This window comes from Saccostrea echinata, unplaced genomic scaffold, assembly GCF_033153115.1.
Source record: "Saccostrea echinata isolate AGI-Se365-2 ecotype Australia unplaced genomic scaffold, CSIRO_AGI_Sech_v1 ptg000064l, whole genome shotgun sequence".
Taxonomy (NCBI): Eukaryota; Metazoa; Mollusca; class Bivalvia; order Ostreida; family Ostreidae; genus Saccostrea; species Saccostrea echinata.
Genome location: NW_026889813.1, coordinates 6,970,095 through 6,996,293, shown reverse-complemented (window position 1 = coordinate 6,996,293; position 26,199 = coordinate 6,970,095). Strand labels below are relative to the sequence as shown.

At 33.4% G+C, this 26,199-nt stretch overlaps 2 protein-coding genes across 2 annotated transcripts in view; one reads left to right on the top strand and one right to left on the bottom strand.

The window, feature by feature from the left end:
• LOC133175885 (rho family-interacting cell polarization regulator 1-like) overlaps positions 1-21,549 on the top strand; it is a 27,372-nt gene extending 5,823 nt beyond the window's left edge. Inside the window, exons 4-24 of the mRNA XM_061311023.1 lie at positions 6,058-6,388; positions 8,703-8,778; positions 9,297-9,320; positions 11,065-11,118; positions 11,251-11,299; positions 11,498-11,592; positions 12,702-12,765; positions 12,924-13,093; positions 15,847-15,992; positions 16,615-16,723; positions 16,877-17,407; positions 17,651-17,763; positions 17,993-18,203; positions 18,424-18,550; positions 18,652-18,810; positions 18,941-19,090; positions 19,217-19,366; positions 20,089-20,135; positions 20,295-20,378; positions 20,958-21,051; positions 21,239-21,549. Coding sequence (XP_061167007.1) covers positions 6,058-6,388; positions 8,703-8,778; positions 9,297-9,320; positions 11,065-11,118; positions 11,251-11,299; positions 11,498-11,592; positions 12,702-12,765; positions 12,924-13,093; positions 15,847-15,992; positions 16,615-16,723; positions 16,877-17,407; positions 17,651-17,763; positions 17,993-18,203; positions 18,424-18,550; positions 18,652-18,810; positions 18,941-19,090; positions 19,217-19,366; positions 20,089-20,135; positions 20,295-20,378; positions 20,958-21,051; positions 21,239-21,315 — 2,861 coding nt within the window. The 3' untranslated portion in view covers positions 21,316-21,549. The remainder of the gene's footprint in view (positions 1-6,057; positions 6,389-8,702; positions 8,779-9,296; positions 9,321-11,064; positions 11,119-11,250; positions 11,300-11,497; positions 11,593-12,701; positions 12,766-12,923; positions 13,094-15,846; positions 15,993-16,614; positions 16,724-16,876; positions 17,408-17,650; positions 17,764-17,992; positions 18,204-18,423; positions 18,551-18,651; positions 18,811-18,940; positions 19,091-19,216; positions 19,367-20,088; positions 20,136-20,294; positions 20,379-20,957; positions 21,052-21,238) is intronic.
• On the bottom strand, positions 21,463-26,199 carry LOC133175884 (uncharacterized). The gene is made up of 7 exons (XM_061311022.1): positions 26,046-26,199; positions 25,431-25,602; positions 24,083-24,207; positions 23,810-23,924; positions 23,384-23,523; positions 23,135-23,173; positions 21,463-22,670 (listed from the first exon to the last, which is right to left on the bottom strand). The coding sequence occupies exons 1-7, from the start codon at positions 26,080-26,082 to the stop codon at positions 22,621-22,623; spliced, it is 678 nt and encodes a 225-aa protein (XP_061167006.1). The 5' UTR covers positions 26,083-26,199; the 3' UTR covers positions 21,463-22,620.

The following is a 26,199-nucleotide window of genomic DNA, read 5'->3' as shown; positions in this document are numbered from 1 at the left end:
GATGCTAAAGTATCAGAAATATGTGGGGGTTAAAAGATGTCATTAGTCTTCATCAAAAGTTTTTGCATTTAATATAATTGCAAACTTTTGTCAATAAAATTAGCATGCATTTTGTAATTTATCACAGTGATATATGTCCTTGAAATATCAAACCTATCACAGGTGCTGTCGTCTTTGGAAATACTGGGTTGTTGCAGAACTCTGCCTTGTCTTTAACCTTTAGCCTCACCTTGGAAACAGTTTTGACACTGAGAGATGGATTTTGGTTGTATCTTGTGTTTATCAATGATTTTGTTCTATGGATTGTTCAATGGCTCTACTCGATTCTATGGAGGTTGTTGACCAGTTGTGGTTGTTGTCTTCTCCGTCAGTGGCTTTCTGCAGTAAATGCTGACACTTGCATCCTTTGATGGTTGGTGGACCATGCTGTTGACATAAGAATGAGAAAACTGTTTATTTTGGGGTTCAGTTGCTAAATTGTTCCTTGCGCTGTGGCATTGGCCGCTGCTTACTGAAAAGTTTTCCTCTTGGTTCATCGTTTGACAGGTATCAAGGTCATTAAATCTGTTGGCCAACATTTGGACTAATTAATTGTATCCCAGTGGGAGCCATTAACCTCAAGGCAACATCAATAATGTATGGTTAGGAAGCAGGGGCTACTTGTACTGTGCAGGTGTGCATATGAGAATATGAAATGAATAGAATATGCTCCTGGGGTCATGTATTCATATTCATTTGTTTCATAAGATTGCTATTTTTGTTTCAAACACATACTCTTGAAATTAAAATATGTAAATTTTATTCCAATGGTAAATCATTAATTAGAATTTTTTGGAATTTTCATGCATAATTCTTGAGTTAAAAACTGTCAATGGACTGACAAAGTAAAGGTTATAATGATTATAAATGCTTTTTAAGTTATCACCAAAATTGTCAAAATTCTCTTATTGTTAGATTAGCTCAGATTTAAGTATTATTAAATGGTTTAAAAAAAATTCAATTTTTCAAAACTGAATTTAGACAGAACCAGAGCTTAATAGCAGTCTAGCTGGTCTTTGTTGGGTTGGCATTCTTGAGTGCCTAATGGATAATTCAGGGATATATAATTCAAATCAGCAAGATGCCTATCTCTATTGAATTTTGTTTACTGTTTTTTAGCTTGTCAATAAAAAGTTGACCAGTGGAGTTTGAACTTGAGTACTTTGTTTTCTTGCTCTTAACCTTGTATAAGAATGAGATATTTGTATCTACTCATATACTATCCCAGGAGTAAATACTGTTGCATAATTTTTCAAGCATAATTGGTGTAAGCAATGTTGACAATTCTCACTCGCTAAGTCTGTATCAAATCGGTCAAATTTGTTTGTCTAGGGCATTGATTGTGTTGTTGTTTTCTAGCTAAAATTAGTTTTATTTCTATAAAAAGCCAGAGATGTAGACATCATGTTCAGATTTATATCTGAGATGAAAGAAGACACATTGTTTTAAGGGAAAGGTAATTGTTGGTCAGAAGCATTAAACTGTCACAAGGCCCATTGTCTGCCAAGTGTAATGGTCCTCATGGAAGCTGGATGTTAAATTTTATACACACCAACAAAAACATCACCAAATGCATGTATGCAGAATTGATTAGGACAGGTATTCTTGTCATGTGCAAACAACAAAATTGTTAGAGAAGAAACTAGAATGTGTGGAAGGATAGAGTAATTATAGGGAAAAAAAATGAATTTTGCAAAATTTGGATTTTTATGAGGTGTTGGTAAATTCTGGTGTACATGTATGGGAATCTGGAAACATATAATTTTACAATGAAGTTTCTACATATTGGACTTGGAGGGATAGAGGAGGAGGATTTCGGGACTCCGAGGCTGGTGGACATCTGGAGAAATCCCAATGGAACACTGAAATATCAATGTAGGATATATATTACCTTCATTTTTCTAATTTTTTTAGTCTGATCTTTAATGAAAATAATTCCTTTTATGCTTTCTTTGACTTTCAGTAGGAACTAGTTTTCAAGATACTGCATCTGAAAGGAATTTTCATGATCAACCTTGAATTCATTAATTTAATTAATGTAAAAGTGACCAATTAGCCAACTGAGTGATTTCTATAATTGACAGACCATTGTCACTCAATTAACTTTTTTTTTGTTTTTGTCCAATAAAGCAGTATTTCCCTCAAAGACATACAAATGTAGTGATCGTTATCTAGATGTTTATATGTGCATGGTCATGTCATTATGACAGGTTATAATTGTTATAGTATGTAATCCAACAATGACCAACTTCAAAGCAGTTTTTATGGCAGATAAAAATCTACTGATCACTTGTTTCAATTATAATGTCTCCAGGCAACTACTCACTTTGTCCATGTATGCAGTTAGCTAAATGTTGTACATTTTATACTCTACGGTGTATTGTCTGGAATGTGATTAGATTAATTAAGGAGAAATTAAGGAGAATTATTTAATGTCTGGGTGACTTCTAAGGAAATTTGGAGGATGACTGTATTAAGTTCTAAAATTTCTACCAGGAAAATTATTGTGGGTATGTATAGTCTTTTATTATAGTGTTTGTAAGCTGATGACAAAGAATATTTCATGTTATGTTCATGTTTTAGTTGTGAAGAAATTTTTGCATCATATAGCTAATTAGCTAGAGATAAAATATGATGATCATGTCAATTCATCCTTATATCTGATCTGTACTTTTGAGGTATATGAGGCTTTAATAAGATTTTTTATTTAAAAACATCATCTCCATATAGTTTCACAAAGTACATATTTTGACCAGACTAATGAATAATTTATATGTTACTGAGGTAACGTAAAGAGAAGACATTAATTATCTAATGACGTGTTTGACTCCATTGTGTATGCATGACAATATTGGTATTTTCTTGCTTTATTATAAACTAAGAAGAAAATATTCTTGTGAAGTGAATTTTCATTTGGTCAAAATCTTGGATCCTTCTCTCTCTGGGTTGGCCTTGTCACTTGATCTCCTAGTATAATGACATTGGCCCATTAATCTTAGGCTAGATTTAATAGTTTTAGCTTGGTTGAGGTAAATTGAGGGTTTTTCAGAAATGATTACCTCAGTGATAAAAAAAATCCTTTTTACATACCAGTAAAATATTATTCACATTTAGGTTTTTATTAATTTTACATTATATATTATAATTGTACATTATATCTTGAAAACAAATTATTTTCTGGTTTAAGAATTAAAAAAAAATTATTATCAGCATTTAATTAAAAAAAAATCCCCTTGGTAACCCACAGTTTTATCCAACAGAGTGATGCAGGCTGACTCTCTAAAATCTCATTTAAAACAAAAACACACCAGAAAATAGTTTTTTGTAGGAAGTATGACTAGCTGTTAGCCCAGCTAGCATCTGGAGAGAGGGACATTGGCAGTAAAGTGTGTATTTTATGGAGATCAGAGGAAATGTCACGAGTTTATAGCTGCTAGGCTAATATAACTAACTTGTTGAATGCCGTTGATGTAAAGTCATTGCAGACTGGCATGTTTTCTTCCATGCTTTAGACTGTTTCTAGCCATCGGAAGTGATCAATTCAAAGTCGAGTGTTGTTTCTTGATAATTCCTCTGAATTGAAGGTTTTTGTAATGGATCAGAGCACTGATATAGACATGTATTATGTGTGAATTACCACGTCTTTCGAGAAGACTTGTTAGTTCTAATGAGCCACGTGTTTAGGAGTTTTACATTAAATTGGCTCATAGTGTAGTTGTACATCATAAGACAACCCCACAGAAGTTTTATTATTTTGTGATTATCTTGAAACTCTTCTTTGTAGAGTGAAAACAATTGGAACATTTTCTCTCTTGAGTTTTATTCCTCATTATGATGCTAACCTCTGCAGTATTGTTTTTAAACTAGAGCAGTTGGAGAGAGAAGAGAAGATAATGTGACTATATTGATTGTTGATATATAAATAGAGTCACGCCTCCTTCACTGTCAGGAACAATGGCAGATTAAAACTTTGTTGATACCTGTGTAATTGTTTATCTGTGGGATCAATCATAGTTTACATTGGGTGAAAAGGATAGCCGTCCATTGAACAAAATGATGTTAGTCACTCGATCTTCAATCGTTATTTTAAGGTAAGAATGAAACTCACGTCAGCTGGATCAATAGAGAGTTTTTACTACGAAGTATGTGTAATATATGCCTGATGTGGTATAATCGCATTCAGAGTATAGATCTAATTGGCGTGTATTGTTGTACTTTTTCATAAGGAAGGACTCATTCTGCTATTTTTCGAGTGTCGGTTTTCAGTTCATAACTACCTCACTTTGGGTGGAGTACGTACGTCGTAATCGAAATATTGAGATATAAAAACCTCTTGTGGATGTCAGAAGTTTTATTTATTCATGGTTCATTATTGTTGTAGATTAACTACTGATGTAGAAAAGCTGTTTCATCAGGATATTTTTTTTTAATTCATGTTGAGAATCATGGTAAGAATACAAAACATGCTGTTTCAACAGTTTAAGGGTGTAACAAATTTAGCTAGTGTGACATTTTTTTGTCATAATTTAATTGTTCTACTCTTGAGTTTTTTTTATGTAATGTACAATGAAATATTGTTAGTTTAAAATTACATAAGGCCCTTACTGTGCTTTTTCTCTCTTTATAGATCTACTTTTTGTCTGCCATAGAGCAGTTTCTGAATCAGTTAATTTCATTGACCTAGAAAACTTGAGAAAATTATTGGTACAGCAAATGATAGAATGAAGCAAAAATCTCCATGGTAACTGTTTTCTATGTTTTTTTTAATGATAGGAAATTTTTTTTCTATTGATTAAATCGTGCAATGTTGTATAGTTTCTGATATCTGATCCTGTTTCTAATTCTAAACCTTAATGCTTTTGTTCCAGCATTTAGAGAAGGAGATTTCCATGTTTCGGTTGATTTTTTTGTGTTTTCACTTGATAAACTTTCAGTAGAGCTTCATGAAAATTACCATCTTCATTTAACATGTTTATATCAAAACAGATGTATTGATGAATATGGAATAAAATGATATTCTTTTAGCAACATTAAACTGTAACATTCAAATGAAATCAGAGAATATGGGACATTTTCCATTTAATGGAGCTGGCAATAGATTTGGTCAATAGTCTTCAATAGATTTGCTTGTATGTGTATTTCTTAAGTTTTGACACCATTAACTTGTGAACTACCTGGGAATTTTGAGTTCTTCGTTATCTGTGAAAGGATAAGGAAGATGTGAGGATTGTTTATGATTGTTATCAGCAGAGTCTCTGACAAAGACCTGTGTTAACTTTAATCTCTTTTTTTATCACTATTTGTTTCCATCCTCTGATAGTGACATAGGGGTATTGCGCTGTTGAAGTTATACTTACTGTGTAACTAGAATGTGAAACATGCATGTTGGATTTCAGTGACGTGATAATCTCTGAGTTGATCCACAGATAATGGGATTATCGACAAAGGAAAAGGGGTTGTTCAGGTCCGATATAAGAACTCTTCTTTATGTCTGTTTACAATGACTGCTGATTTTTTTAATGATTCTTTTTTTCTGCGATATCAGAGGTTGAATGTTGGTGCAATCACATAGAAATGACAGATGAGTATTTGTGGATTTATTTCATTATAGAGATAATAGCTGCAGACATATGCATGAAATATTGATTGACTATATTGATGCACGTTACCCCTTTTGCTTCAATACACAGCAGGAACTAATGAAAAGGTCTCTATTGATCTTGATAAATCAGCGTATGATATTTTAAAGATTAATTGTTTCAATTCTACCTCAAGTGCAAAATTTTATTCACTCAGGCCAAGAGGGTTGGTCATTGATACAGTAATTTACGGTAAGTTCAATTGAAACTATAAGCAGAAATAATTCCCAAAACAGAAAATGCATCACATTCAGTAGATTGGTACCGGCAGAGAAATTTTATCAGGATAGGCTAGCTGCATAGACAGCATCTGATATGATTTTTATCAGATGATGTAACTAGACACTGCAATGAGTAAGACTTTTTCATTCCATTACAGTTCCTATGACCAGAAAAGATCCCTTCCAGTTGGATAACCATGTTCAATTGGAGCACATCACACACATTAGTAAATCAACGCCTGTCCTAAGAAGTCACTCATTTGGGGGTGGTCTAGTCATGAAGGCCCACCACGACATGCAGCATACCCCCTCTGGGGCACCTGTTCTAGGGGAGACGTTCCGTGCCCGGGGACAATGGAGCCTCCATAAAAACACCTCTACCTCCAAGTCCAGTCCCGGCATCAGCTTCCGGAAATCACCAAAGATGCCAAAAGTGCCAAGACCAAACCGGACTCTACTGATGTTTGAGAGTGTTAAAAATGGAATAAGGTATGAAATGAACACTGATATATTGATTGGGTGTATCTCTGTATGCCAAACAAAATTTCAGCTGAATTTGTCTGTTAAGGCTTGAATTATATTGCAAATATTAAAAATTTTAACATCAAGATTTGAAAGCCAAAACTTTTATTAAAGTTAATATGCATGTCAATATTTTAGAATTTTGGAATGGTAATATTTTCAACTAGCAGTAACAAAACAACTTTGATATGTTTTTTGTTGCATAACGATGTATTGAAAAGGTTAATACACTGGGAGATTTGGTTGTAGTAATAAAGGGGAAATATTTGTTTTGCAAATTATGCAAATATTTGATGCTGTCTCGTATTGCATAGTAGTGCTTTTAACATCAAAAGAATAGGAAGTCCTGGGGTATTAATTAAGGTAGAGTAGATTTTACCTAGTTATCTAATACACATCAATATTGAATTATGAATCTATTTACACAGTACTTAACCTGAATTCCATCATGTTATTAAACTTATATTAATCTGTATTGGTTTTTAATTAAGGTCGTATCTATTTCTCTTGTTGTTGTATCGAGTGGCATATGTGATGACGGGTGTGTCATTATATTGTTGATCAAAAAAAAAATGTACAAAATATACAAAATAGAAAACATGTTATAGAGCAATAACTATTACCGTTAATTTAATTTATGTATTTCTTTGTGGTAGGTCTAAAATTTATAGACAGCAAATTAATCCTAAAATCTAACAGGAAATGGGGTCGGTGACAATGTGCTTTTAGAATGTGACAAATGGCTGGAGGGAGGCTTATAATTAGCAACAGTAAACGAGCCAGTGTTTTTTCTGACCCAACACTGAAACTTTCGTGTATGTTTGAAGTACATCGGAATCCAGAATATGTGTCGATGGTGGACGAGCATTGACACTTACCTGTATTTACCTGGTAAATGCATAGAAAAGTTCAAGAGTATTGACATATAATGTGAGATCAAAAACTTCAAAAGTGCAGATACACTTATGATATTAGACCAAAAACATCAAAAGTTCAGATAATTTTGGGAGTGGAAAAAGAAGAGCTTGAAATTGGAGAGGCATGCCTGAATAACGGGTTTGTCAATTCATCAGATGATTTCATAGGTTATGGGGATGGCTAGTTTACTGTGAAATATATACCTGGCTCCTTGGATCTTGACGTGAAGGGGGTCACCTACATATTTTAGATTAAACTGTAAATAGCCAACCCACATTGGAATGCAACATTGAATTGCAACAGTCCTAGAAATAGATCATATACATATAATAATATGATGACTGAAGGCTACACATTAATTCAGTTATGTATCAAAGTTATCAGAAACTACGTACATCATGTAATGGGAAAGATTATATTAAATATACACTACCACCTATATGACATGAAATGTTGAAAAATTGTATGACTATATTTATATAAGTTGAAATTCCACTGGTGGAATATGGCATATTGAATTGAGATTTCTTTTAGTGTTGAGCTAATATAAAGGAGGGGGGGGGTTAATGTTGGGAAAACAAATATTTTTCCTTGACAATGTACAAGTTTGCCTTGAGCAGGACAGATGGCCCAGATGTTTGCAAGTCCTACATCTTAAGTTCATCATTGCCAAAAGAAATTAAAAATCCCTTGTTATCTGAAATCATCTACTTAGAGGCTTATAATAAATTATGTGCATTGTATTAATGTATTCAGTCATTATAATCATTTAATATGTTAAAAATCTGAAAACTGCAGAAGAATGACTCACTAAGAATCTTCCTGGGTTCGCGTGATCTTGATTTTTTTTGAATGAGCATTAGTCATGTAGAAAAAACTAGGTTTCTTCCTTCTGAAATAAGATGCTTGTATAAACAAGTCTAGCAGAGTGTAGCAGAAAATGTTTCATTTTTCTTGTCATCATCATGTTGTTTTTTAAAGGAGGCAATTAATGTCTGTCTATGACAGCTTTTACTTGTTTTTTATAAGTGGTATACAGTATAAAGACATGTATCTAATGGAAGTCTTTAACATGTTTTAAAGAAAAAAAGAATGTCCAGAAATTAAACCCTATTTGCATCTGTGCATATGTAATGTACTGTGCAGCAATTGTGTCAATAATTATTGCATGAAAAAGGAAAATTCTATTCTAATCTGTTTAGAAATCTTTGGTCTCATTTCAGAGTTTATTTTTACAAACTCTTCCTCGCTAAAACTCTAGAGATAATTTGCACTGATATTATGTCAGCATTTTTTCAGTGTGATTAATTAAAGAGCCATTCTCTGTATAGTCATTACTCAAGAGTTTTCATTTTTTATACAGAGAATTTATCCAGGCCACTAGGGAAGACATTGAGGCTCTACATTCCAGAACTGTTGACCAGACCACTACATCTCAAGTAAGAAAATCCCATCTATACATAAAAACATCAAATCCAACACCTAAACTTCTACCAAACCATGTCCAAATTGACATTCTTTATACAGACCTTTTGTCTTGGGTTCAAGAGTTATCTCCCCTATGATGCCAATCTAAAGAGTTTGAAGCATAATATTCCCCAATGAATTGCAACAGAAATTTGAATTACAATGATTATAAATTCCTGTGTACATTTGTAACAATAATGCTGGAAATTTACTTTCAAAATACTATAGATTTCAGTATTTTCCCTAAGAACAGGCTACCGGCCAAATTGACTGCTTCAATGGATAAAAATGCTGCTTTGAAATAAATATATATAAATTTAAAAAAAAAAATCAAAATTAGATTGTTGCAAGTTCCACAGAGATTTGTCATAAACTTCAACCCAAAGCCTGTTACAATTGATCTCTAACCTTTTACTTTGAACCTTTTATCCTGATTTTCATTTAACATAATGATTTTGAATTTTAAATTTCATTAAATTGAACTCTTTAGGGAAGATTATTGGAGACAGACAAGGTAATTAGACACAATGTGTTGGTGATATGTCCATAAGTTTATAACTTTGTGGTTGTGAAAAATAACAAATGGGAAAGAGACCCTTATCCAGCATGAGTTTTGTAAAAGTATTCTGAAAATGTGCATCTGCATGACAATTATAGCACTTTGTGTCAATGTTTACACTGTGTATTGTGGTATAGTTATTTCCAGAAAATGTTTTATTGATCATTAAGCAATATACAAAAAATACTGTTCATATAAATGATACAATGTACAAAAACTTGAAAGAAAATGTTGCTGCGTTACACCTGACTTTCTGTTTATTTACGTTTTGGTCGTAAGTTGTGTTGCTAAAACATCATCTGTGTGTTGGAATGGTGTGTTTTTCTGTTACTAGTGTTTCCCTGCAGATGGTTGGCATTATTACTCTGTAATGATCAATAAGTGATGGTAGCTTTATAAGTACTGAAAGTTCGTTAGACCCTCAGAGAAACTTACATGATTGACATGTGAACCTACGTCATTAGGAATCAATATAGACCAATTTCACAGTACATGTTAACCAGACTGGTCTAGAAGTAGGCACTATATCTTAACATAATTTAAGTGATCATTATATAAGCTTTATAGATTTAAGTATGTGATGGTTTATTTTAACTTTGTTTTTTAACCAGGTTAAATTGTAGTATTTTAATTTAAAAGGGGCATGAAGTTCAGCATAGAATTATATATAAATTTTAATTGAATAAGATCTATAAATCAAGGGTCATGTATATTGAAATCATAAAATTTCTGTATTTTTGCATTTTGATATTAAATGTGTAAATTTCATGCTCTCGTTAATTGTTATGTCTCCCACACATTTGTCTAAAATGGAAGGAATGGATACCTGTTAGTATTGTTATAGTACATGTAAGCAGTAATGCATGCAGTGATTCATGAAGGTGACTCAGAAATGAGTACCCTGCAATTTCATGAAAATATGATATATTATTTAAAAATTTCCATCTTTTCACAACAAGTAATTGGTGTGGCATTTCTAATGTATCTTTTCTAACACTTCAAACCAAAAGGTCCCCATATCTTAAATCTTCACTGTAAACAAATACCAATACACAAAGAGAAAATTTTTACTTCAACTTAACTACCAAATTTTATGGAGATGGGCTATTTATCATTATTTTGGGACAAGCAGTGCAACCTTACTTTTCAATCCAAATTACACTTTTATATGGCAACTCCTTAAAATTTCAAACTGACAAAGGCCTGCAGGGAAAATAAAAAAATGATGGCTTTCTTTGTTAAACAGGCAAATAATTGGGGGAGAAATGTCACTTTTTCCATCTATATTAGACTTCTTGGCTGTTCAAATACCATATCTGTAAACAAGTCATATATTTTATACAAATGTTTCAAAAAATTGTGTCAGTTGTGCTCTATGGAATATTTATGAACATTGGCATGCAGATGTAATTCGACAACTAATCTACAATATATGTAAATTGACAATTTGTATTGTGTGATCTTTTTTTTAATCAAAATAATGTATGAGCAAAATAAAATGTAGTACATTAGCAATGAAGGTACCTGTCCCTTGATTTAGAGATTAAAAAAGTCTTATGAATAGTATAAAATTCATGAGGACTTGAAAAATATCTTGATATATGTGAGAACCCAGAAGTTCTAAATTAAGACTAAGTTTTCCAACATAATTTGTTTCCCATCCAATTTTCAAATCTACCTTTTTTTTTTCTCTCTATAGCAAATCAAAGCTGCTGAGAGGTATATGAAGAGATTAGAATTCCACCTGGCCAAGGTAAAAAAAAAAAATATACATATACATTATATCTACATAATGTAGTATTGATACCTAAAGAAAGAGAGAGAGGGGGGGGATACATTCTATGTACATGTAATGCTGTATTAATTTATAAATGATGAATTACAGATAGAAGAACTCCATGACCATTATCGTGTTCAGCAACAAATGAGAGAAGGTAAGTTCACAGTAGATTGGGTCATGTGTTAATTTACTTCAAAAACAATGGTAGATGTGCTCACTCTAGGTCTTCTGTAGTCATTAATTCCCATACCTCAGTTTTCATTAAAGCTTTATTTTTATATACATAAAAAAATATGTTTCTGAATTATAAGTTACATTTTGAATCTAATGCAGCTATGTTGCATTTTTTCAGGCACTAGAACAATGCAGAGAGCTTTCACTGTGTCGCCCCACCGAAAGAAAGACTCAATGGAGAGAGTTCGATATGGTCTCAAGGAGTGCTCCCAGGTAAAATATCCAACACATTTTTTATCATATGCTGCATCATTGATTAAGAAGATAGGAACTTAAGTACAACTTGGCTTGAATATGTAGTGGACATTGGTAGTGGTCCAATGGAAGCGAATCAATAGTTCCGTCATTGTTTTCTTTTAAAGATTTTCAGTTTTTAAAAGAACCATAGCAATAAAACATGGACCTCTTGTCATGTTTCATTGTACTCTTGTCTGCTATAAGCTAGAAAATCTTAATGTAGTAAATCACGGTGGACATTCTGTGTCAAATTTTTTTGTTTATTGTAAAGCACAGCTTCAAAGAAACGGTAAAAATGACAAGCATATCATTCAGAGTGTCACAGTCACATTTCAGGGCCATATTTCACTCGAAAACTACATCATAAATTAATTTTTCATTGCCTTGTATTACAGATAGGACATTTACTTGAATTATTTTAATGTTTTAAGGAAGACAAAGCAGAATAAAATGAGGAATAAATTTTTCTTTTTTTATTGATGTTTTCCTAAAAGAAATGTACATATATGTGTTTGTAGAATGAAAGTACCTGGTACGGTAATTCAAATGTTACAGGTTTTTTTCATTTCCATGTATTTTATTCCAGTTTTTTACAGAAAAGAAATTTATTTACTACTTTTATTGTCAGTGATTATAAAGTTTTTTTTGAAGAGAAATATTTATTTCCGTGGTATTTCAATTTAAATCTGTCTATTGTTATGAGGTACTTCCTTGATGTCCAAGGTTTAAAAATGATAAAATAAAAAAAATGAAAAGATCAAAGATTTAGCGTTGGTAAAATACAGCAGTATCAGATTTTAGTAGAAAAATGCCTAAATTAATGAAATCTCTCTGACCACTGCCAATAAACAGGGCACAAAGCAAGCATGTAATTTTTAAGTAGATTTATGGCCAAAGGCTCTTTGATCTGCTGGAAATGATTATGGACCCGTCCATTAAGGTATTTCTTTACCTTGATGAAGAAAACTGTTTTCTTAATGAAATCAATGTTGGGTTCAGACATAGTTCAGAGAAGATGTGATGTGTTAAGGGAGGTAACTCTCTACAATGAAAAAAAAGCAAAAAAATCTTTTTTTGTTTTCTAGACTATGTGCTCCATAGAGGCCCAACTTGAAGCCATGATGGGGACTTTCTCTTGTAAACTCAAAGGTAACCACCATCAAGTAACAAATTACAATCAAATCAAAGCATGAGAAAAAATATCAGTACATGTATTTTGTTCACGAGGAAAGAAAAATAAGAAGCAATGGCATGATTCCTAATTCATTCATTTGGCATTACTAAAGTGTTGAGGTTTTACTCTTTAGGAATGGCTGGATTTGCACGACTCTGTCCTGGGGATGTTTTTGAAATTGTGATCAAACATGGTACACAGAAATGGAAGTCAAAAGGAAGGATAGAGAAGAATGGGACACAGAAATGGGATAATCCAGACTTTAAGTTTAAAGCTGTCATTGGGGACGTTTTTAATATTAAGGTAGATATACCTTGTAAGTCTGTCTTGATGCATGTTGTTGGAAGGAACTACACATTCATCTTTAAAACTTATATTTTGTCTTTACCTCTCTGAGCTTTATTTGCAAAAAATATGCTACATATGTCTTCTAGCCCCCCTCCCAATCCACCAATCAAAGCACCTATATATGGACCTCTCTGAGCATCATTTGCAAAAAAATATGCTACAGTCCCTGAAACGTTCTACTTTCCCATTTTTCCGTTCGCTCACCGTTCGTTCAGCGTGCGTTCACCGTTCGTTCACCGTGCGTTCACCGTTCGCTCTCCGTTCACAGTTTTGCGTTCACCGTGCGCTCGCGTTCACCATTCACAAAGCGTTCAGCGTTCGCTCTTCGTTCCGTTCACTTTGCGTTCACCTTGCGTTCAGCGTTCACCTATCGTTCAGTTTTGATTGTCATTCGGAACTCCGAAGTGAAAGGACTTATCTTTTTGTAGGTAAGGAGTTACAGGTTTTTTTTTAAATTTAATAACTAACATATCGTGTTTGAAGAATCATTATTTCATGGGGGAAAATATCTACGATATATATATTTATTATTCTAACTTAGCTGTTAGGTTATTTATTAAATTACTCTGGAAAATAAATGTTGTTATAAGCACATTCTGTACCTATGTAGACCGATGCTGAAATATTAAATTTAACTAAGGGCAATGTGCAAATACTTCAAGCACTGCAACAATTTGTTTTTTTTTTTGTTAAATTAAATGTTTGTGATATAATTATCCAAGTAAAATAATTACGCAGCAAAATTACGAAAATATTTATTTCTAACACGTTTTTTTTCAAATTACTATAGAAAATATAATAGAACTAGTTCTGAGAGTTATACATAGTAGTGCGGATATCCTGTTAATTTATTATCTTTGGAGCGAATGAAATTGATAGTGTGGTTAAAGAAAATTCTACTATAATATGTTAAGTTTATAGTTATAGAGAAAAAAATTCTTTCTTCACCGTAACTTTATATGTTTGCCATTCGATATGATTAATACCCCCCCCCCCTTTCCCGGTAAATCGGTTACTTAGACAGTACTGTATTTCCAGAATATTTTAATTAACATTTAAAAAAAAAGTTAAGGTCTTTTTTAGAACAAAACTTTCAGTCTCAAAACAAACATGCATCTAAAAAAGTCACAAAACAATAGTAGTTCAAAATGTACACGTGTCGGCGGTGGTATTTGAAATTGGCAGAGAGTATGTTTCATATTCAAGTGTTAATGCCCAATGTATCTTATTCATTTATTATTTAAATGTTGGAATCAAATCTAGAAATGATAAAAATAAATGTTATAACTTGTTGGAAATACTCGCACTTCGCCTTCGATGTGACGAAACTTTCACACCTGCACAGTGTCGAATGATTTTGATTGACAGCACAAGCACGTGGACTTCGTGTGAACTTGACGCAGGAAAATAAAAACGAGTATGACTGTCAAACAAATGGATATGATTTGTTGATTAAAAAAAAGTTACTTTCACTGTCTGATATATTTAGAAAAAAAAAATTCAGAGTTTTTGTTTGATATAGGTACAAACATTTAGTGAAGCCTGAAAGGAGGGGGGGGCTAAAACGGAATCTCTCTCTCTCTCTCTCTCTCTCTCTCTCTCTCATTTGTCTGTTTAATAAACACTATAACAGCATATTACTTAAATATCAAGTTCTGAAAATTGAATTTATAACATATAATATGAATATGCATCTTTGTATTATCTTGTCCGAGTATAATCACGGCCATCTACAGATACATGTAGAAATCTGCTCAATAAATCATCATGAAAAATAGAAATGACACAATATATTATTGTATTAAACATTTAAAATACGAGCGTATAAATGCAAAACGTCCACTGACCTTTGTAATTAATTTTTTTTCATTACTTTTCACGAAATCGCCTTGACACGGAGATATATGAATGGATATTACAACCGCTTTAATTCATTGTGTAAGTCCGAAGTTTTCTCTGATTTGTTATCAAATAAGATTAAACATTTTTATTTTCCAACTAAAAAAAAAAAGACATCTTTTATACTTCAGCGTTCGGCAACAATTACAATGCTTTAATGCGATAAAAATCGTGTGATTAAAATCTTACTGTGCATGCATCGTCTTTCTTAGGACAATTTTGGAGAATTTATTTTATAAACTTATTTATTCATTCATTTATTGGTTTACTTATTTATTATTTATTCATTTTTTTTTTTTGGCACCTAACATTATAATACAATAAAATAGTTTCAATGAAAGGAAAAGATCAGAGGCATTCCGAATATATCGTTCATCTTGCGTTCACCGTTCGTTCACCGTTCACTTTGCGTTCGCGTTTGCGCTCCGTTCGCGTTCTGCGTTCACTCACCGTTCAGCGTTCACACATCATTCACCAAGTTGCGTTCAGCGTTCACACATCGTTCACTCACCGTTCGCTCTGCGTTCGTTCAGCGTTCGTTCAGCGTTCGCTCACCGTTCAAGTGGGAAAGTAGAACGTTTCAGGGACTGTATATACGTCATCTCCCCCCCCCCCCCCCCCCATACACCAATCAAAGCACCAATGACATCAATATTAATGAACATAGATAATATGGATGCTATTATTTTTTCAGCAGGTTGTTATCATGCAAGTACAAAAAAATTAAAATGATGAAAAGGCTTTTTCTAAGTCTACAAAAAATGAAAGTTTATGTGATCTTTTTTTAAATGTGTAACTGATGATTTCAGGGCATTGAGTTAAGGCTGCTCAAGTCAGTGACGCTTGGTCAGAAGAAATGTGAAACCAAGGATTTGTTTTCTGCCAATCCACAGCTGATGACGGTCAGCATTAACACAAATGGCTCGCTCAAACTCAGTGTTATAATTATCTGGAAGTAAGTACCCAAATGACTCGCTCGAACTCACTGATATAATTATCTGGAAGTAAAAACTCAGATGGCTCACTCAAACTCAGTGTTATAATTATTTGGAAATAAGTACATAAATGACTCGCTCAAAATCAGTGTTATAATTATCTGGAAGTAAGTACACAAATAACTCACTCAAGCTTAGAGTTATAATTATCTGGAAGTACACAAATGGCTCGCTCAAACTCAGTGTTATAATTATCTGGAAGTACACAAATGGCTCACTCAAACTCAGTATTATAATTATCTGGAAGTACACAAATGACTCACTCAAACTCAGTATATAATTATCTGGAAGTAAGTACACAAATGGCTCGCTCAAACTCGGTGTTATAATTTTCTGCAAGTATAAGTACTCGAATGGCTGGCTCAATCTCAGTGTTATAATTATTGGGATATAAATATGTGATGCAGTCAATATTTAGAACTCTGACCTCTTCAAACTTGGAGTTCAAGTTTAAATGATTATGTACATTTATATATTAATAAATTTAAAAGAAAGAAAGTAAACAACACTAGCTTGCAACCAAAATTAAAGCTCTTTGTGTATCTTGTTTGGGCTCATTGGTAGATTGACTTTTACTTGCAGCCCTTTGGATGGTGTGGAGGAGACAATGCCTTATTTCGATGTTCCTCTTCGGCAGCCGAGCGCACCTAGAAGGCGACCTGTGTCTGTTATGGCACTTAATGGAGAACTGGTATGTGTTAACAGGACATCAATCAAACTGACTTGTTACTTTTAAAATGTTTTTAGAATTGTGTTCCAGTATCACTTCTTTTGAATAAAGTTTAAATTGGAGGAAATGGTAAACCAAAATCCACTTATCTATTGATCTATTTAATTATTACAGACACAGAGTGACTTCCTTGGGCCTGAGAGAAGATATTCTAACCCTGTCAGTCTGACACAAACAAAAGACGATAATTTCATCCTCAGAACTTCAGCTCCTCCTACTGCACACACCTCACCCAATCACTATGGAAACCATTTATCCAGCCAATCAAATGTCCTGTACTTGCCTGGTGCTTCCCCACAATTCATGAATACCCATTCTCCTCCAGTGACTTCAAAACTTGTTGCCCCACGGCAACAGATTCCTCAGAGATATACTGTGTCGCAACCAAACTTAAACTCGGGGTTGGGAACCTCCCCCACCCCCAGCAGAATTCCACAGTTTCTGTCTAGTGGCTCTCATGATACTTATGGAAATATGCACTTTAATGTGGCTATGGGACATGGAATTACATTGACTAAGGATGAGCCCATACATATTGAGGATGCTCTGAATAGTTTGAGTGCAAGTCTGGAGGATTACCATGGGCAATATAGAGAGCTGGAGAAGTTAGAAGATGTGGTGGTCATGTTGGAACAAGTTCTTCGAGTAAGTATGATATTAAGAATAAAAAAAATCTATGATTTCATTCCAGTCCTTGATTTTTATTCAGAGAGTGTACATGTGAAATGAATAAATTGAAGGTCTTTTGGCAATTTTTCAAGTAAAAGATATAAAATCATGTTTTTAAGTAAGACTAAAATATCTGAAGTTGCATCATTTACATATGCTATCATTTTTACATCGCAGAGTCTTGGCAGGACCCATGATGTTTCTATTTTCTGATTACAGAAAGAGTCTAGGTGCAGTTCTCGGACAGGCAGTATATGTGTGTCTGTACAAGATGCCCTCGGTGCTTTCGATTTCCTGGATACTGAGGTGACAGAGGAAGGGGAGACAAGTCAGTAAGTAGTTATTCCAAAATTACTTTCACTTTCCTTGTATTTTACATATTTTAGAGGGATTCATATTTAGTACATTGCATGCTGTGAGTGGTCTGGCAATTCTTGATTATCACCAAAATATAATTTCCCATTTGTGTGATGAATGTGCATACTGAATGCGCTAATATTAATGTGATGCTTAGAAAACTCCTGTCTTCATTTACATGACAGGAAATAAATTCTGTTTTAGGGAATCTACAATTTTTGACAATGTGATGTCTAGTCCTGAGTCTACAGCTAAGACTGCAGATTCCGGCATTGAGTCACTGGCCAAGCGGTTGTCGGAGGACACTAACCTGGGTTCCAGTGAAGGTTCAAGTCCTCTTCCACCCAGCACTGGAAATGAACATGTGGATCAAGCCCTTGTGTTTCATCTGGTTTATTGTGAAAGACTGCTGGAGGTACAAACCAAGTTGATCTATTGGACAATAAAATACTGTATATGCTATATTTTAATATAAAATGCTCAAAAGATGTTGGACAGAATTTGTTTTTAACAATCCATGGCAAATATTTAATAGAACTACAAAATTGCATTTAAAGGGGAATAACTCTTTCTGTAACAGTGATAAAATTTTCTCTAGTTTTGAATTTAAAAAGTCTTTGTTTATAATGTTGTAGAGTTTAGGAAGTTTTGGACCCCTAAAATGCAGGGAGATTTATGCTCTGGACAGACTACAGAAGCAAGCTGAGATTATAGAACATTTAATAAAGATCTCACAGTCATCTGATATTAATCTTCATGCAAGTAAGTGAAGATTCCACATATTACCTGTGAATTATACTGCATTGTTTTTAAATTAAGAAAAGAATGAGATCATTTAATTTTGATTTTTATTAATTTGACAGTTATGGCAGAGCTCAGTGATGATAAAAGTTTACGTGAATTCTGGGTGAGGTGTACAGACACAAATGTTCTCTATATTCACCCAGAGAAACTTGTAGGTGCCTTCGAACAAAAGTATGGAGCACAACTTCAGAGTAAATACAGCAGGGATCCTAAGAAAGGTTTGTATAAATTATTAAAAATCCAGATTTCTTAGACATCCTGATTATTTCTTATATTGACTCTAATAAATGGACCAATTATTTTCTTGTGATAGCATTTTTGAAGTGTACCTTTATTTTTCATTGCTAGTGTTGAGACATTTGGTGATGAGAATCTTAGATGTTCCCAGCTATGACCCAGAGAAGGTCAAGGCCACATGCATAGTCACGCTTCACCAGTTTCTGCAGTATTTCAAAGATGAGGGAGGCTTACAAAATGTAGATGCTGTTGCTGCAGAATGTAAGAATCCTTCACAATTTTTATGAAAATTCATACATGCTTGATCAAATTCCTTTTTTTTCTGGATAAAAACATGGAGAATATGTATGCCATGTGTGTTTTAATGAAAACCTTTATTTATTTTAGTACAAATGATTGAAAAACTCTGCTCTGGTAAAACAGAGAGTATAATTAAGTGTGTGATGTCCCTCAAAGGAAGCTTTCCCCCTGCACCATGCCTCAAAGTAATGGGGGCTCTGTTGATCAGTGGCAGTAATGAGGTGGCCAGGACAGTAGGTAAGAAATGCATAATGTTGAACTATGGCATCTTGATCACTGTTGTGTCAAATACTTGGATATGCCAAAGTCGCTTGGCAGTGCCTCTCTACAAAATACTTAAGTTTCATCTTTGATATTGAACCTTCTGATATCTCGAATATATTATAGCCCTACAAATTTTGAGATATTTGGATTTGCGTGTATATAGTTGATCTTCAGTGTCTCAAACGACTAGATCTTGATTATACAGGATTATGGTTGAAGTTAGCTAGTGGTCCACATTGTATTGAAAATTTGAATCTTGTAATTAAAATTTCAAACCTTTAAAGGGTCCGTAAGGTTTCTATCAGTCCTGCCAATTTAAATATATAGAGGTTTGACTGGTATTGATAATGGAAAAGACTATGTTCTAATTGGAGTAACCTGCTTCAAAGGAAATTCTGGAATTACACTTCAAAGGGAAATAATCGGAAGATCTCTAAATTTGTGTAAATGTGTTACTGGTAGTAATATTGCAAAATAATACAATATTGTACACCAGCTAGTACATGGAATATGAATATTTCTATTAAGAAAATGATGATGTCCATATCTGTGATGTGTGTAATCTTACTATTACCAAGTGGTTAATGAATTCTCTCTCTGTGGTCATTGATGTGCCCAGACTTGGTCGTAGGCGTATATATTGACTGACTAATGTCATTCGGAAGTAATCAGTGTCACACTTTATTGATTTGCAGAGTCCTACTTAGAAGACATCGCAAAAACAAAGGAGTTCAGAGACAAGGTAACTAGACCTGATGTGTCATGACCAATAATGCTTTTTTATGATTCTTAATTTCTTATCGAATAAGAAAGTTTACTGCTCATTGAAAGATTGCGTGTAAATCCTTTTAATGTTTGAAATGATGTCATGTTTCTAGATATTGGTCCCTCTGTTTTGTAGGCATTACTGGTATTTGTGGAGGGCTTGGAGGACAAGACACCAGAGATCAGGGCTGGAGCCTGTGAAGCTCTGGGCAAACTAGAGGTAGGTCATACTGTAGATTCCTAATTAATCATGAGGAATTTATTTCTGCAGAATTTTGTGAGAAGCAACAGTTGCAAAAATTGAATTACCCACTTTTATTATTATATTGCTGAGTAGCATGTAAATACTCGGGATCAAACATCTTATCGCTGAATTTGTTCTCACGATTTGACATGGGCGAGTCATTTTGCTAAATTAAGTTCTCGCATAAAATAATCTACAGTATACAATATCAGTCCAAAATACTTTCAGAATATTGTTTTGTTATCACAGTTACTGTGAATCACTTTTTATTTGAGAGAACTTTATTTATGCGTTGATACCAAATCAGGAGAGAAATTTTCATTTGTATATATATTTGTACTATTTAAGATTATTTCTGGATTATAAATACCAAATAACTCTCTTGCAAAAATATGGCGTCACAAAAATTCGCTGATCTACAGTATGGATATCATGTTTGGAAATAGGAGAATAATTTTAATACATTTGTATATAACATCTTTTTGTGCTTCTTTATGTTAAATTGCACTGCTATCTGACATTGGACTAATTTTGTTGTACATTTCAATGTTGTAGGCATCAGAGAGTATAGCACAGCTTTCCTATCTCTGTCAGACGGACACCTCTACGGTGGTCAGGGTCAGGTCCAAACAAGCCCTCTTCTCTTTTGGTAAGCACTGACCTCATTTATCACAGAATGGTCAAGGACACAAACTTGTACGGTCTTTTGCAAAAGAATTTCTGTCATAGATCAAGTGAGGTGTAAGAACCTCACCTGATGTTTTATTGCTTAATATATATGCTTGTAGAAGGAGAATTTATGAGAGTGCCTTTATACCTGGTACTTTGTTTTATAGGTGAAGTTGGTCGACATGCATTCGAAGAGATTCAACTGTCTACCCATGGCTTCCAAGGATTGCAGGTCAGAAAGTAGGTCAACTGAGGACACAAAAGTCAAGCTCCCCTCCCCCCCTGCCCAAAGCCATGGGGCTCTCTTAAGACAAAATGATTGTTGAGTCTGGACAAGGATAAAATCATCCCCGGATCCAGTTCATAAGAAAGAGGAGGAAAACAGAAAGGCATCTATTACAGAGGATTATTTATTAGTGTCATGAGAATACAAAATTGGATCCATTTTGCCACAAAAAAATGGAACAGACTAGTTGGCTTGGCACAAAAATCATTGACAACCATTCCAAATACATGTGTACTGTATTAGACGATATGTAAATGTGGAAGTGCTTGCTTATTATATTTATACTTTGTACAGTACTCTACAAAAGTTTGTGCCTTGGTTTGTTAATTTGTACAAATCAAACCCTAAAGCATTTCTAAGTTGTTTGCAGTTTATGATACCAAGCACTAGTTTGAAAGTCATGCAACAATTAAAAAATTTAATATAAATATTTTTTTGGAAGCAGCATTATTTATCATAGATTGATATTAAAGTGATTGTGTTTTTGTGCCAAAATTTGCCACATATTTTACATATGTAATGCTTGCAAACTTAAACATTTAACTAGAAAATGCTTTTCATTACAGTGTAGATTTTTTATACAATTATGTTATGTAGATTTGATTAAAAAGAATACTTGCATTCATAATAGTTCATTAATTCATGTTAAGGTACTACGCACGGAACTGCTTTTATTCTCAACCAAAGATTATGACTTTGCTGTAAAATGATATTATTGTCTTTGTGCAATATTCTGAATGCAATTTGAACTGTTCATTTTTTTTTTTAAATTTTTGAATCTGCATGTTTGTTGAACAAGAGTATATTTAACAGGACATCTTCATTGATTTTCTCTTATGCATTCACTACTAAGTACAACCCAGTATGGGTTTTTCTTACTGAGCAGTTATACAAGTATTTTTTCCTGTTATGCTGTATGACTGTGTGTTCTTTGTAAAGGTCATAATGCTTTCATTGATTTATAATATATGTTATAATAATTGTTTATGTTTATCATACCTAGTCAAAATTATACAATGTATACAACATTAAAATGTTTAAAAGATGAAAAAAAAGTTTCTTTCAATCCATGCTGCAGATAGATTGGTATCTTTCGCAAATTGATTGCCCTCATTTGTTGTGAATGAATACCATAGTTCAAATGGTTGACAGATCGATAAGTTAGTTTTTCCTGGCGACAGATGGCGGCTCTTCTGTATGGGAAGCCATATAATCTGGAAGTATGGCTCCGTAATGTCTGATGAGATCGTGAATGGGAAAACCTCAGTCAAAGAAATCCGATCCAAATCCCAGTGGTGTGTCGTAAGGGAGGCCTATAAAGAAGAAATGATTGCAGTGTCATAAAGTACTTCAAATGTTTGATGTCAGTAATATAGTCTCTTCTAATACTTATTATAAGATTATTCTGCCTGATCCAAAAGATAAATCTTAGAGACCAACCATTGAAGATTTCCAGGAATATACCCTTACCCCTGTCCAATACAATGCTGCGGAGAATTGACAAAGCTTTTCTCAATCGTTTTAATCCGTTCCACTTTTGTTAAGTGTGTTAATTATTGTTTTATGCCCCCCCCCCTTCTATAGTTCCAGAGGACATCAACAGAGGTGTCTGATCAAATGTGAAATCAGATTCCGTAATTAACAGTTTTTAACTGATTCCATAATTGTCAGTTGTAACCGTGATTTCATAATTGTTGAAATCCATACGTTACATGCCACACGTTTGACAGTTAAATATGTACAGGTGAAGATACATTATATCTCTAAGTTAACGTACCCTTTAAAGTATCTTCTGGTGGTAAAGTGAAAGGGTAATCTGCAAGATAAAAAAAATTATGAATTAATATACCAACAATTAAAGCTAATTACGTGGATTAAGTACATGTATGCAAATGTAGAAAAGATTTGACATTGCACCGATGTTAGTCAGTGCACAGTGTGCACTATAAAGGGATCCCGGAAGCATATTATAAACTATTATAATCGAGATTTTTTTCACTGTCACATTCTCTTTTTTCCTATATACCTTGGGCACACTCGTAATACACTCCGAGATGAAGAAGATGGAGGCCCACGGCGTTTACAAGCGGTTTTACAGCATCATCTTCGCAGCCAGGGTCTTTCTGCAATATCTGATTCATACAAGTTTGATAGCTCGATATGGCCCTGAAAATATTATTAAGAGTACTGTTGTAAAAAAGTCAATGACACGGAAGAGAAAAATTACGAATCTCAAACGGAGTTGTTAAAGTTCACCAATCCCCAGGTTATTCATATGTACAATGATAAAGACTTTGCAAAAGAAATTTATTTCAAAAATTTCAGCATACCTTGCGGTGCAAAATTTGTAGAAATCGCCTTTTTAAACTAGACAATATTAAGGGAATTTAGAAATAAATCCCAGTGAGAGTTATCCCTCTTATTAGAGGATCAATGAACCTTAATTTCTTACTCGCAGTTTCTCTCGTTGTCCCTTCTTCTTCTACTGTAAGGACCTATACTGTGGGTTATGCCTTGACATAATGTCAGTCTTTTTTTGTCAATGCACGCTAACGAATTCGTAAAATCTGGAAAGACATTAAAATCACCTTAACGATCGTTGCATCTAGCTGTTAGCAGAAAACAGAGAAACTTTAGTTAAATCTTTGCCTTATTTACTTTAACATTAAAGCTAGCTTTTAATTAGATCGAGTGTCAAGCTTTCAATTTGACGTGGTTTAGTCACCTTTGGTGTTTTCGCAGGCCTGATTAACTGGACCGATGAGATGGTGCCAGAACAGAAGAACAGATGGACACTTATCCACTGGCACGGTAGTAACACACTGCTCAGCCGAGTCTATTGCATTAGTTCTTAATAAATTAAAGTAACAATAAATAATTTTAAAGATATTAAATTACTGTAATAATTTACATTTAGAGATCTAAACTTGAGTTACAACATTAATGAAAGCACGCCGAATTTAACGCTAACGTAAAGGGGGGGGGGGGGTTGGTTGGAAAGGGGGGATAATTTGACGTCTGGCATCAACGAATAGCGATTCCTATGAACGTATGACAGAGATAGTTGACGACCAAAACCCTCTTAAAACAAACAAACAAACAGATACATACTCCTCAATATAAGGAGAGATTCTTCTCATATTTATTGTATTTAAAAATTATTGAAAATTTCACAGATTTAAGATGACGATATCATTAAGTGCTGGTATCAATGGGATTAAATTTGACCGTTTTGTTTTAGGTGCAAGGTCAGGTCAAGGTCATCATCTTTTTCCTTGACATCAAGAATAAGAAATTACTTTTGCCAATCATTTGATGCCTTCATTTATTTTAAAAGATTAAATGTTTTTCTTTTTGCATAGAAAGATTTCACCATATAAGGTCTATCAGATGATACTACCAAATTAAGATAAAAAATACAACTAAAATAGATATTGGTTAATCCGAATTTCCTCCATTTTAATTAAATTTTTAGGGAATAGTAGTTATTTTGATATTCTCCATATATTTAAATTTTTCTTATTTTCACATATGATAAAGTAGTCATATCAAGTTACAAAGTTATACAAAAGAAAAACAAAAAGTTTTGACCGCTTAGTATGAGAGTAAAAACACTTTTTACTGATTTTATGCTCAAATCTTTTCTTAGATCGGAAGCTTTCAAAAGCTAATAAGACTGTAATTTGTTTAGAAATTGAATTTATTTTATATATTTTAAAACATTAGTCCATAGTAATTAAATTTAGTCACTTCAGAAAATTTCATTCAGTCTTTAATTGTTTTAAAAAATTAACCAAAATCAATGTTTTGTAGTAATTTTAAGATGCAGAATAGGAGATATTTTTATGCGCCGCTATTCTGCCAAAAATATAGTCCCTGCTAGATATCAAACTATGCCTATCATTTGTACTCAAAGTTGTACAATTTAGAGAAGGAAAGAAAAATATAATCTTTTAAGTCCTTTACATCTAAATATATACGACATATGAGCAAATACACTTTGAATATTTCATTTAGTCAGAAACCAGACAAGAATCCCTCGAGTCATTTATTTTACATTAAAGAATACTCACCGACAGACGTGGGTTAAGTTTGCATCAAACAATGTCTTCTGTAGGTCAACGACGTTGGTATCGGTTAGGATGTTCCAGTGGGACAGACATTCTTTTAAGCCCCGGTCCTCGCGTTTGCGATTTGTGTGTCTACATCCATGCAAAGTTGCAGGCCACGTCAACAAAATCACCCCTAAGAGAAACAGTTTTAACCAAACTTGGCTGTTTACTTTTTTTCTAAAATCATATGATAAGAAATAACTAAAAACAAACAAAATTTAAACTTAATATTTTCTACTTAAAATTTCCTTAGGCTTAAGCAGTGAAGATTTATTAAATACTATTTCATTAAAGTACAGTATGCAACAAAGTAGTTGAAATAAATGGATCAGGGTAGATCGACCAATATTTGGTGGTGGTGGTGGGGGGGGGGGGGTAAAAGATCTTTAAAAATACTCCTCTTCCCCCCAAAAAGATAAAAAAAAACATATGAAAACCAAAAATTAAAAAAAATAATAATCCAAAACAATTAAATCAAAGCCAACCACACTCAAAATCACGTTTTGATATATTCAGAAGCACACTAAACAACATAATAAATATATTTTTTCTGTATAAAGAAAAAAATAGACTTACCCAAACATAATGCAAGGTTAACTTGAGAGAGAATCATTTTGTAAACCTTCTCTGTTTCTCTACTTTGGTTAACTGACAAGATAACTACACCCCGGTGACCTGTGCACGTAAACAAGCAAGTATTGTTACTTTTCACATCCGTAACGGATGCAAT